At 34.7% G+C, this 13,886-nt stretch overlaps 2 protein-coding genes across 4 annotated transcripts in view; one reads left to right on the top strand and one right to left on the bottom strand.

Annotated features, from left to right (window-relative positions):
• The window catches only part of GRM5 (glutamate metabotropic receptor 5), a 508,001-nt gene that overhangs the window by 324,082 nt on the left and 170,033 nt on the right, over positions 1-13,886 (bottom strand). For all 3 annotated transcript variants that reach the window (XM_036259412.1, XM_036259414.1, XM_036259413.1), the window contains exon 3: positions 6,502-6,751. In XM_036259412.1, coding sequence (XP_036115305.1) covers positions 6,502-6,751 — 250 coding nt within the window. The remainder of the gene's footprint in view (positions 1-6,501; positions 6,752-13,886) is intronic.
• On the top strand, positions 2,508-3,013 carry LOC118628446 (transcription factor BTF3-like). Its single transcript, XM_036259415.1, has one exon. It carries the CDS (start codon positions 2,700-2,702, stop codon positions 2,997-2,999), a length of 300 nt encoding a protein of 99 aa, XP_036115308.1. The 5' UTR covers positions 2,508-2,699; the 3' UTR covers positions 3,000-3,013.

Here is a 13,886-nt window from a genome sequence, read left to right as displayed (position 1 = left end):
TCCACAATACTCAACACATCTGTAGTTCCTACATTTTTTTCAACTTGTACATAATATACAATAAGTTGAACATATTTAATGTATATGTTTTGATGACTTTGCGTATACCCCTAATACCATCTCCACAAACAAGGTAATAAGCATACATCAAGTAGCTCTTGGTCTGCCACTTTTTCATCACCCACATTGCCTTAGTCAATAGTATAATTTTTGTTAGACACTGATCCTCTGTATCTGCCTTAACTCATCCAATCCATAATCCATATCCCAGATTTATCTTTTGGAAAATCACACCTGTCTTAGCTCCACAAAATAAATTTTTATCCAATAACGGAATAAACATCAAAATACTACAAGGCTGGAAATATTGTCTCCTTGGCTCCTTCCCAAATTTTTCACCTATGCTCCCCTTATTTTGTACACATCCCATATACTTCAGAAAATTGTGCATATCATCCTAGGGATACACATGTAAACAATTGGCTTTTTATAGAAAGAACATTACGCAATTAGTCTGCCCTTCCTGTAGATAAGCAGTAAGACAATTCCAGGCAAAATGGGGCACAGTTTACCTGCCTTATTTGTCTTATAAATACATCACTAAAATGTCTGTAATTTTCAAGGCATTTACTAGGCTTATTTAATTATCAAAAAATAACCTAAACTAGCAAAAACAAAAATAAACCAAAAGTAAACTGAGCTTATCAAACAAGTGTAGAAATATTTATGTTGTTAAAAAACATCTCTCATTGCCATATTGAGAATGACCACTGGAAGAGGAAATAGCGTGGTCTTGCCCAGTCATTTACTCTGAGTCTCAATTTTCTCCCCTATAAAATGGGCATATTAGTACCAAGCTAAAAGTTATCTAAAACTTTCCCTGGCTGGCTTGGCTCAGTGGCTAGAGCATAGGCCTGCGGACCAAAGAGTCCAGGGTTCGATTCCAGCCAAGGTCATGTACCTCAGTTGCGGTTTGTCACTGGCCCCAGTTGGGGTTGTGTAGGTGGCAACCAATCGAGATGTCTCTCTCACATCGATGTTTCTCTTTCTCTTTCTCTCTCCCTCTCTCCTGTTCTATCTGAAGATAAATGGAAAAATATCCTCCAGTGAGGATTAAAAAAAAAGTTATCTAAAACTTGACCTATCCAGTATTGCTCAGAACATTTAATTAGTGTCTTTGTCTCTGTCTCTCCTCCTTCTCTCTCCTCTCATTTCTTCTAATCCCCTCTCATCATCTCCTCTTCTTAATCCACCCCTCCTCTCCTTCCTACTGTCTTTTCTTCCCTTCTTGTCTACTAGCATATATAAGAATTCAAATGAAAATAACTTTTTTCACATAACAATTAAATGATACTGAGTTGCCCAAATGGAACATAAGTATACTTATTTTCAAATGGTTTTAATTTGAAATGAATACTCTGGAGCTATACAAGAATAAAGACTAATGTCTACTTCTAGTTAATAGCTACTATCATAGTTTACTAGAACAATTATTTGTAATTCAATCCACAAAGATATTTGAAAAATATTGATGTAGCATTACCTCCCACTAAGAAATACCACTTATAATTCTCAAGTATATTTGCAACGTAGTATATATTTTTTTTCTTACAGCCTGGTAACAATCATCATATTAAAGGACAGAGACCTAATTCAAATAGATAAATAATTTCAGTTAATCATAGACAAGATAAAGTGATCGTGACACAGTTAATATGCTAAAAGCGGTCCTTATATCCAAGTTTATATTCAGGTTTACAATTCATAAACAATATATCTCAAATAACATTTTCCAAGGTCAAGAACTAAAACACTGTATCCATCCTAGAAAAATAAGCCCCTATAGAGATGTCACTTTTTAAATTATTGATCCCATCCTGATGTCAGAGCCAAAGTGTTTGCAAAACTATTTCAGGGACCTGGACAGGACATTTTTATTGGCAGTGAGGCAGTACATCACCCAGATCTCAAATGAAAAGACCCAGTGGCCAGGTCTATATTATGCTAACATTCTATATGTGCAGCACAGATGGTGAGGTATGTTGATGATCAGGTTGTCTTAGCAGTACAGTTATCTTAGTCCTGCTAAACATTTTAGTTGAATGACCTATTAAAATTGGCTGCCCCAAGGCCAATGAAGAGATTTATAATTAACTAAATATGTTAAATATGAGATCCTCTAGGAAGTTCTGAATATAGACTATTTTCTCATAGCTTGACTTCTAGTTTCTGAAAACCATCCATCCAAGTTAAATCAGGGGTGGGGAAAGAATGAAGTATAAAGAGAGATTAGGAAAATATGTGCAAACAAAATGACCTCAAAATACTAAGAGGAGTTACAGGGTGAATTGAAAAGAATGTTTAGGAGGGAGCATTCATTTAAAAAGGCTAACTTAGCTCTAGCTGCCATCTTGCGTCCCCGCGTGTGTGCGCTTATTCTCAGCTGGTCTGCCCAAGACCCCCTGAGCGCCAACCCTAGTCCCCCTTGCGCCCCCCATTTCCTCTCCAACAAGATGAAAGAATCTATCATGAACCAGGAGAAACTCACCAAACTGCAGGCACAAGTGCGCATTGGTGGGAAATGAACTGCTCGTAGAAAGAAGGTGGTTCACAGAACAGCTACAGCAGATGATAAAAAACTTCAGTTCTCCTTAAAGAAGTTAGGGGTAAATAATATTTCTGGTATTGAGGAGGTAAATATGTCCACAAACCAAGGAACAGTGATCCACTTTAACAATCCTAAAGTTCAGGCATCTCTGACAGCGAACACTTTCACCATTACAGGCCATGCTGAGACAAAGCAGCTGACAGAAATGCTACCCCGCATCTTAAACCAGTTTGGTGCAGACAGTCTGACTAGTTTAAGGAGACTGGCTGAAGCTCTGCCCAAACAATCTGTGGATGGAAAAGCACCACTTGCTCCTGGAGAGGATGATGACGATGAAGTTCCAGATCTTGTGGAGAATTTTGATGAGGCTTCCAAGAATGAGGCAAACTGAATTGAGTCAATGTCTGAAGAAGATAATCTTGAAGAAGTTACTGGGAACTGCTATTTCATATTATGACTGCTTTTTTCAAATTTTGTTTATAGATCTGATAAAATCTAGATCTCTAATATTTTTTAGCCCAACCCCCCTGGACATTGCAGCTCTTTACAGTTTTTGCTTATACATAAATCATTCTTTGCAGCTAATTAAGCTGAAGAGGCCTGGGAATAAAGTTTGAAACAGGTTAATAAAGTTCTTTGCCTAGTATAGTTTTATTTTGTATTTCATTGACATTGTACACAGAAAACAAAGTTTGTAGAAAGCTAATCATGGCATTTAATTAGACATACTCTTTGATGGAATTTTATTAAAGATTTAACATGATAGTATAATGTAAAAAAATAAAATAAAATAAAAAGGCTAACTTAAATTTGAATTATGTAAGATAGTTTCCTTATACAACAGGATCTATGAAGAACTAAAAATGTGCTAACAGATTATGACTTCTCCACTATTTCTATTCTATAGGAGACAAGCTAGTAGAAAAAAGCACTGGATTAAGAGTCATGGTAACAGAGATCTTGTATAACCTTAACCATGCCATTCATACTTTTGGAGTAACAGTTTATTCACTTATAAAATGAGAGTGAGAAGATGGTCTAAATTCTCTTACAACTATTAAATTTTGCTTTACAGCTCACTACCCCAGACCTCCAATTTTATGATCAGGAATACTTTAAACTTACTGAGAAGCCGTAAAACTGTGCTAAATGCTCAGTCTCTAGAGTTACAGAGACTTATTTTAATTTTGCCTCTATCACTTACATCTACATGGCCTTCTTCCTATCATTATTGCTCAATATTTATTGAGTCTTGAGGTCCTTTTCTATAAAAATGGAGATGATAATAGAATTCAACATTAGGTTTATTAGGTTTATTTTATTCATTGCACTTATTACCTTCTATTTTACTTGTCATCTGTAAGGTCCATAAGAGTAGTGATTGCTGTCTGTTTTATTCACTGATGTATCCTAAGAATCTTAACACAGAGTATAGTCACTCAATATTTGTCAGATGAATAACTGAATAGAACAATGCATATAAAGTGCTTAGCATAGTAATTGGCATATAGCATTTGATAAATGATCTTACAAATAGTTTTATTAATACTTAGAGTGCCACTTCACTATGAAGAAGGAGGAATGCTTCAAAGAGAAGATGAAGGGGACTGAGGAACATACTGTTGTTTCCAAATATTTGAGTATCACATGTTACTCCCCCCCCCAAAAAAAATATGTGTGTGTGTGTGTGTGTGTGTGTGTGTGTACATACATACATATATATGTATATATATGATCCTAGAGGTGAAAACTTCAGGGAGTTATTTTTTAAATTCAGAGTAAGGAAGACTTTTCTAAAGAAATTGCTCAAAGATTAAATGTACTGGTACTCAAGTCGATGTTTAATTATTATTAGGCAATCAATGAAGGGATTAAGAAGTCTAATTAAAAATTATCAAATCATTATTCCATGAATTAAATAATTTGAAGAGAATGTCTTATAATCAGCACATACAGAATAAATTTAAAATATATGAAATACTAAATTTTGTCCTTGTGGTGCTCTTGGCAATAAAAATACAGATGGAAAGTACCAAATATAGTGTCAATCAATTTTTCTGTGTACATGCAATCAAAATTCATCTAGTTGTTGGCAAATTATGGCTGAAAACAAATGCTGCTGATTTGTCTTATTAATGTTGGCCCAAAAGTAGATAGGAGACACAAAATCCCACTCCCTATCAGAAAGGCAGGACTGTATAAAGCCAGCTTTTTCTTTCCTGTTTTTTTACCCCAGGGGCAAAACCACACTTTGGAATTTAAGAATATTAGTAGTGGGAATGTTCCTGGGTCATATGAAACTAACTGGTGCATCAGTCTTGCCAACTAGGGATGATTTGAGGTAAAATGTATATATGACATGGATGGAAAGGGAATCTCATCCGATATCACTTTTATTAAGGATAGTAGCCTCATATTAAAATAGTACCATCAATCTGTTGCCATCAGATCAGACACAAAAGGATTAGGAACATAAAGTGGCTATCATAAAATATAACCAAGCACAATCAACATCTGATCATAGAAGGTCAGTTAAGCATTTGGAATATAAAGAAACCATGCTTTTTTTGTTTTATTTTTAATGAGCTATCAAAAATTAATAACAAGTGAGTTGGCTTTCTATTTTGGACAGTAATATTAAGAAAGATGCAGTGATTCTGAAAGTTTTCAATATTCTTTTTTTTTTTTTTTTGGTACATGCCCCTAGCGGGAACTGAACCTGGGACTCTCTGGTCCACAGGCCGACGCTCCAACCACTGAGCCAAACTGGCCAGGGCAAGTTTTCAATATTCTTTAAATTCACTGCCTATTGAGAAAAGATATGTGATAACATGATAACTTTTTCAAGGTATAGAATGGTGAACTGTATTCACACGTTCAAGCTATGGCATTGTCTTATTGATTGCAATGGTTACTTTTATGTGATAACTTGACTGGGACATTGGGTGCACAGACATTTATGTGGCCAAACATTATTCCTGGTGTGTCTATGGGGGTGTTTCTAGATGAGATTAACATTGGTATCTGTAACCTGAATAATGCAGATTGTTCTCCCTGATGTTAGTGGGGCACATCCAACCAACTGAAGAGCTGAATAAAACAAAAAAGCTGAGTCAGAGGGAACTCCACCTGTCTGGCCACATGAATTGGGACACTGGTCTTTTCTCATCTTCAGATTTAAACAGCAACATTGGCTTTTAGATCAGAACTATAACATGTGCTCTCCTGGGTCTTTTGCTCTATATACTCACACTATGGTTTCTGCTTCTCCTGAGAACCCTGAAGAATACACTGATTCAACAGCATCAGCAGGGAATGAACTTGGTTGTGCCAATCAAGTGGATTATCCAGATCATTAAAGTCAATCCTGTAGAAGTTAATCTTTAGAAACTTGTCTGGTCACAATGTGGGTGATCAGGCAATGTAATAACACTTTTGTTATATAAAATAATGAACCAATTTTCCAATGCTTAAAAAAATTAATTCTAAAAGCAATTCCTTGCTTTCAAACCCCAAATTCTATAATTCTAAAACAAGCTGATGTAGCCATTCTCAAAATCAGTTTCAAAAACAACAGCAAAAAGTTTGAAATGTGTTTACTTCCCTAGAGAATTATGCAAGCATTTAAGAATCCATCTCATTTCCTCATAGTCATTTATTGGAGGACTTAAAGACTCATCATCTTTTATTCCTGTTGTCATCATTAATCAGCACATGGCATATGTACTTGTTTTTCATGATTATTTCAAGGCTTTGGTGTTTTATATTTAAGCTCTATTTCCACTACACAGATTAAACTTCCAAAGCAACTACCCTTGTGCACCTAAAGATACCCCTTGAAGCTGCCCAATTCTTGGTATTACCTCCATGTAAATTTTCTTATTGTCACTCACCTGCCCAGAAGCAGAAATTCTCCAGCTAGACCCAGGCGCCTCATGGCCATCAACAGTCCTCGCACAGTCATGCCTTCACAGAAGCAGGCTACCACCCGAGCCTTGGGCAAGTGACTCCTGAGCTTCTTCAGCAGCTTATCAAAGCTCTGCTCCCCCGCATTGCTGTAGATTTTGTAAGAGTGAGCAATGCAAATTCCTTCCTTGGCTGACATATCTTTGAAAGCTTCCATCCCACTTTCTCCGTAGTTGCCTGTGTAAAGACAGATAAGCAGAGGGGTAGTAAAATGGGGGTGTTGGATTCACTGACACAATGAGAAGGCAGAAGTTCTGGGAGCTTAGCAGGTAACATGATAGTTTTGGATTTGGAACCTGAAGACCTGAATTAGTTTCTGCTCATTTACTGATTTTGTTCATTGAGGCAATTTACAATAAAACTATATTATACATGCATTGCATTGAACTTTTTAAAAAAATCCTCACTGAGGATATGTTTTTACTGGTTTTAGAGAGAGAGAGAAATATTGATGTGAAAGAGAAACAGCAATCAATCAGTTGCCTCCCATATGTGCCCTGACCAGGAATTAAACCCACAATCTTTTGGTGTACAGAATGATGCTCCAACCAACAGAGTCATCTGGCGAGGGATGCATTGCACTTTTAAAAAATTTTCATGGAGAGAGAGAATAATTTTAAGAGTACAAGCAATTCAGCTCCCCCTTTGACTCAAAAAGGTTATATTCTAGTGTGAGAAAATGAGACATTTATCTTCTATTTGTTTCTTCTATTTTACTTCCCGTTAACGTCTCAATGTTTGATAATCTCACTCCTCTGATTTAGATTTTGTATTTAAAGATATAGTGTGTGTATATATATATATATATATATATATATATATGCAATGCATATACTTTATATAGTATAGAAGTTGAAAAAATATCTAATAGCATATTACATTTTTAAAATATCATGCATGATATTTTATTAATAATCATGAGACTTTGTAGTTTCATTTCAACTGAAAAATTCAGATCTTTGAGATTTAGTAATGTCACAGATAAATGTATAAGCTTATGAAAAACAGTTAATGTTTTACTCTATATAACCACAGGAAAGTTAATAATGTTGGGGAATAATTGCAAATCCCTTTGAAAAATTTGAGGTCTTTTAAAATTAACAGAAAATGGGGATCAATATTGACAATCAACTATACATTGGGAAGTATAAGACCTCTGTATATATGATCACATTTAACTCACAACAACATTTTGAGGTATGCATTACAACCTCTGTGCTACAGATAAAAAAGTAGATGAGGAAGTTAGGTTTACACTTGCCCAGAGTTACACATGCAGTTGGGTGGCAGGTTTCACTCTATTAACAGATCTAAGAGCAAAGATTCTGCTCCCTGCATTCTTCTATGGCTGACTTTTAGGAGACTCCAGAAGCTCAATTATATCTGCATTTACCTTTCCCATTTAAAGATCATTATGCTTTAATTTTAGATAATTTTTGAGTCTTTTAAGGTATAACTCATACTGGGCTCATTTTCTGAGTTTTCAAAAAATTAGATGGGCGAGGGAAATTGATTTGAAGAATACAGAAGACTATTACGTGACCCAAGCCATGGGACATAGAAAGATGTAACAGGTCTAACAATCAACTAGATCTAAGAACTGGAACTTCATCAGGAGTATATCTCAAATAAGTGATAGTACAAGGTATTCATTTGCATAGGTTTCACTATATGACTATATTAGAAATAACTTACAAAGAACTATACCTGTATAACATTCTGACTTTGGGAAAGTCAGCTCATATATATTATCACAAGTCAGTGATAAAAGTAACATTATTTTCCCCTCACAGCAGATAAATTTGAAGTGGCATTTAGCAAGTAGGCGTCAGAGTCTTGGTTTGTATATATATTTTCTCACTCCTGACCCTGTGTGTGCTTCACTATACACAGGTACCTTCTGCAAATGAGATCTACAGACTTTGAGGGTGGATTTTTGTGCAGTTTTAAAGGGCAAAGCAGAGCAGGTCATTTTGAGGCCCAGCCAAAAACACTGGTGGGCCAGCTGCATCTTTTTTCCTTTGAATTAAAGAAACAAGGAACTTCTCTGATGATGGTAGGTGGGCAATGTAGTTCTTTTGCAATTAACAAAGTCAAAAGGCTCTCTCTCTGAAAAATGTGCCAAGGACCTAAATTACTAGTTTTAGACTAATTTGAGTAATATATTCTCTGATTTATTTTTAGGCAACTCTGTTTTTAACTGACAGTCTTGAACTTAATGTTTTAATTAATACTGGGACATTTGCATAAATAATTTCACATACATTGTGATGACATTAAAGAAAATTCTCAATACATTCACAGTTAAACAAGATAATATACCTGAAAAATTCATAATCTTTAGCTCCTCTCCTAATAGTATTTGTTTTAACATTGTTTTTTTTAATACAGCAAAGAATGAGAACCTAATGCATAAAAATATAAAATAAGTCTGGTATTATTTTTTCTTTTATTATGAAACACAGTAATCCTGAAACCCATGACAGCATGATTAATCCACATTTATTCCAAGAGTAGATGCTCTAACCTAAGACTATATGAGTCATTTCTAGTATACCAGAAATGAAGCAGCATCCACAAGATGTCACAGATCTAAGAGAACTACTCCGAGTCCAGTTAAATTTCCTTCCTCCTGTCAAATGACCTTCCACTTCCTGAATCTTCAATATCAAGCTCAAGGGATTTCTTTGCAACATTCTCTCTAACCCTTTTATGCATTCCCTCCTTTGTACCTCATCGGATCTCACAACAGAATACTATCTTTACTTTTCTGTGCTCCTTCCTACTGGACTGTATATACCTTCATAACATGAATGGTATTTACTTTTGTATTCTAATTCCTCACCAGGACCTGGAAGACAACTAACACAAGTTGAATAAAGAATAAGTGAATTTGCTCGGCTGGTGTGGCTCAGTGGTTGAGCATCAACCCATGCATCAAAGGGTCACCGGTTTGATTCCAGGTCAGGGCACATGCCCAGGTTGTGGGCCCAATACTCAGTGGGGGGCACGCAGGAGGTGGCCAATAAATGTTTTCTCTCATCGATGTTTCTATCTTTCTCTCCCTCTCCCTTTTTCTCTCTCTAAAAACCAATAAAGAAAAAAAACAAAAACAAAAAAGAACAAGTGAATGCATGAACAATAGAAAGTAATAAATACCTACTGGGAATTTTCCAATGAAAGAATTGTCGAATCGGAATTGCAGCATTTGTGTCTAAAATATACCAACTCTAATGAGTGATTATATAATATTTCACTTAAAACTTGAAGAACAGAATTGTGCAATAGTCAACACATCTGACTTTTATTTGTCCTGAAGACTTCAGTGTTTCTCTGGATAAAACCTTACAATATCTCAACCTCAAATGTAGTTGCTTTCACGAGTACTAGCTGACCGATGTTTTGTCAGCAGGGATCTGGATGTATCTGCCTCTACTGGAACATAAAAGTAAGACTTGCTACAGAGTAACTTTAAATATTTCTTCTAACCTAAGAGAGATTATTTATTTGAACTTTATGTTTAAAGGCAATAAACGATTCTTTAGTATGTAATACATAACCATAGACAAGTGCTGTTTCTGGTGGTACCAACTCACTATCAGTAACTGCTGTGCTTTTGTGGCTTAAAAATACTTTCAAATAAATGTAATAAAGTATGATAACATAGAATATATCTAGTAAGGGAGATATTTTTCTGGCAAAATATCCACTGGAGATATGGTTCAAACTTATAAATCTTATCTGTTTTGGGGAAAATGATCATAAGAATAAAAATAATAGAGTCATAATGAAAACATACAAATAATTTTCTTTTCTCTGACATTAGTTTTTTGTTTTTTTTTCATTGTATTTCCACTTCTCCCACAATAATTAGACCTCAGTATTCCTTGCATAGGAGCTGATTGTGGTGATATAACCTCTTATCAGCTCTGATCTTTTTTTCACATTTTACCTACTGTTATTTGGGAGGTTTTAGTTCTTACTAGGCTCTTCCATATGTACCTTAGATATCCTACATGTTCCCCCTTATTACTTTTATTCATGATGTTCTTTCCACCTAGAATACCTTTTCCCCATTTCTCCGTGTTGAAACCTTATCTGTTCTTTCTGGCCTGACGTAAATGTCCAGACTGCAAACTTATTTAGACTGTAGACCATATCTCCTTAGGGCCGCCCAGCAAATGCTTATGGAACTAAACTGACCTGCTCTACAGGGATAGTGTAATACAGTTACTCATTTGATAGATAGCAACTAATTATGGGTATAATATTAGACACATGGTAAACTCCAGATATTTATACATTTTAGCCATTCATCTATTTTATAATACTGAAAAGCATAATTTTTGTACTTATCGCTAGAAAAGTTTTACTGTGTTTCACTTACCTTTATGACAAGGCTGATCATCCTGATTACTTATTTGGTATTGAGAACTTGATTAAAAATATGATCCACAATATTAACATTTTTCTTTAGGAAAACATAAACCACTTTATATAATGCATTTTCATCATGGGATTTCTAAGGAGATCTCCCTGAGTCAGATGACAAGGTAGGGTGCTATTATACTGTATTAGAGTTCATTTAAAGTATATATTCTGTATTTCATATTATGTACATATATTGATATGTAATATGTTGTATGTATTTGTTATATTTTGAATATATTTACATATTCTACTTTCCGAAATACACCTATTTAACTATGTTTATCATCACATAGTAGGTAATCAGGGATTTCTTGAACAGAAAAGGTGGTGCTAAAAGATAGGAGAGAGTAAAATTTTAGAAAGGTACTTTTTTCTGTGTGCAAATATGATCATCGAGTAGATGCTAAGTATTTAAAAAGTATTCTTTCAGAAAATATTCACTTTAGGAAATAATTCACTTTAAAGAAAGGAATTAAACTTGGCCTTCCATACTAGGACTTTTATTCCTTTTAGTTGGGCCAAATTATCTTTTGTCAAAAAGAAAAAGAAGATTCTCAATATAAACAGTAATTTAAAAATGCATTTCAAATGGTTTTTACTATAATATCCGGTTACTATTATAAATAGTGCATTTTATTAACAACTACTAGTGAAGGAAAATGCTTCCATTTCTCATGGGAGTTACTGCCTGGTATGATACCATTCCCCCAAAATATTCGTGGGTAAGATCAATAAACCAGTGCCCAATTGCCACTTCTTGTTCTTTAATGGGGCCATAAATGTTCATCAGATCTTAGCCAAACCTGCCCATATTGAGTGGGCTGTGTTTTATTTAAACTAGTGGTGAACTAAAACAGCCAGAAGGAAGGAAAGCAAGAAAGACAAACACCTGTTCTCATTTTATTAATATCTCTTTTGCAAGGATGTTCTGTTCATCTCTTTTTTTAATATATATATATATATTTTTTTTTCCTCATTATAGCCATATGTGCAATGAGTATAGCAATTTCAAACTCTGTTGGACTCATTGGTTTATGTTTGGCTCTTGCTATTAGACAACAATGTTCTTCAAGGTAGATATTTCTATCCTCACAACAAAAACAATATATATATACACATATTTTTGTTGAATGGAAATAAGGAAGTTAAAGTAGCCCAAGGAATATTCCTAAGCAGGGCCACTGGACTTGAGATCTAGGGGTTTTAGAAGCTGGAGATATGATTAATAAAAAAAAAAGCTAAATATGGAAGTAAAATGTTATCATCATCCATTATGTACCCTCATCAAAGTTCCATGAGTTATTATAAATGCCTTTGCTATAAACCTTTGCTAACAAACGGATTTCAAAGTTGTGTCCAATTATTTCAAGTCCTACCCTGGAGTCTTTCTTTATGACCCATATAGCATAGCATTCAACATAATAGCAGGCCATTATTGGATCTCATCCAGGCAGTTTCAATACAGGAAGTACTAGAAGCATCTCATTTAGCAAATTCACTTTAGGCATTATTCTAGGCATGAATTATGTAAGCAACATTTGAGAAATACTTTAATAGTTAATTCAGCAGGAAAAAGAAATGCTAGTATAACATAACTTAGTAACTTGGATTTTGAAGTATATGTATAAAATATTATTTATGAAAATACTAATCATGGCTACAGGATATTGTCAGAAAAAATATGTCATGTGGTTTGCTGGCTACCAGGAATGAAACTAGAAAAAGAAGTTGGATCTTAAGAGAAAGGGTCTAAGTTGAACACACTAAGTCATACATGGCAGAGGACATGAGGAAGAATCAGTGAGAGAAGCATACATGACAGTTACAACTGTTCCACATGTGATGCACAGCAAGTCTGAGTTCCAGCTTCAGTTCTGTTTGTAGGTTTCTGAGCTTTGGCATGAAAAGTTATGGTTTCTACTCCCTCCAGTAACTCTCGTTCTTGTAATAGGGTTTAACTGAGAGAGAAAAAACTGAAAGAGAACCAAATGTAGAAAAAAACAAAAAGATCAAGTTTTAGAATTTATTTTTAAATTTCTGTGAAATAGCCAATTAGAAATACCAGGCCGGAAATTGAGTAAGGACATCTGGCTCAGAGAATAGAAGTCTAAGCTGGAATTGTTTGAGTCATCAGCATATGGATAGTAACAGTGATAGATGAAAATGTAGAATGTGAAGGTAAGAGAGTTCTCATTATATTCCAAATAATTCAAATATTTATACATTAATTAAGAAGGAAAAGTTCACAAAACAAAAGAACATATTCTTATGAAAATCAACATAGCAAAGGGCTGTTATTTTCTTTGTGTAAATACTAAAGTAAGATAAATAGATAAAAAATGCATTGGTTTTGGTGACAGAGTAGAAGCCATATAAGAGCAGGCTATATGATCATCATCATCATCATCATCATTATCATCACCATCACCATCATCACTATTAACATTTTTTTAGACCCTGTGGAATTAATTGGTACAAGGTTAATAATATGTACCAGTTACTGCACGAGTCACTTCAAATACTAATAGTAAAGATAATAATAATTCAAACCAACCAATAAAGCTATGACGTAGCTACTGTTTCCCACATATCTAAAAAAAAGTGTTTATGTGGAGAGAATTTGTCAAATAATGTACAGCTATTTTGTGGAAGAGCTGGAATTTCAAACTTCATCTGTCAAATTTCAAAGCCTATTCTCTCACGGCACTGAGAATTGCTCAAAAGTTCCGTGGTTCCTCCAAAGGCACTTACCTGCTGCCAAATATTTCACTCAAAACCGATTCCAGATGCTACCAAACTGAGTTCATTTCAGCAAACATACATTATTTAACAAATAACTTGTTTGCCTGATTAGTAGAACTATTATAGACATACACGATGT

This window comes from Molossus molossus, unplaced genomic scaffold (genome assembly GCF_014108415.1).
Source record: "Molossus molossus isolate mMolMol1 unplaced genomic scaffold, mMolMol1.p scaffold_m16_p_13, whole genome shotgun sequence".
Lineage (NCBI taxonomy): Eukaryota > Metazoa > Chordata > Mammalia > Chiroptera > Molossidae > Molossus > Molossus molossus.
This window is presented reverse-complemented; position numbering and strand designations above follow the sequence as displayed.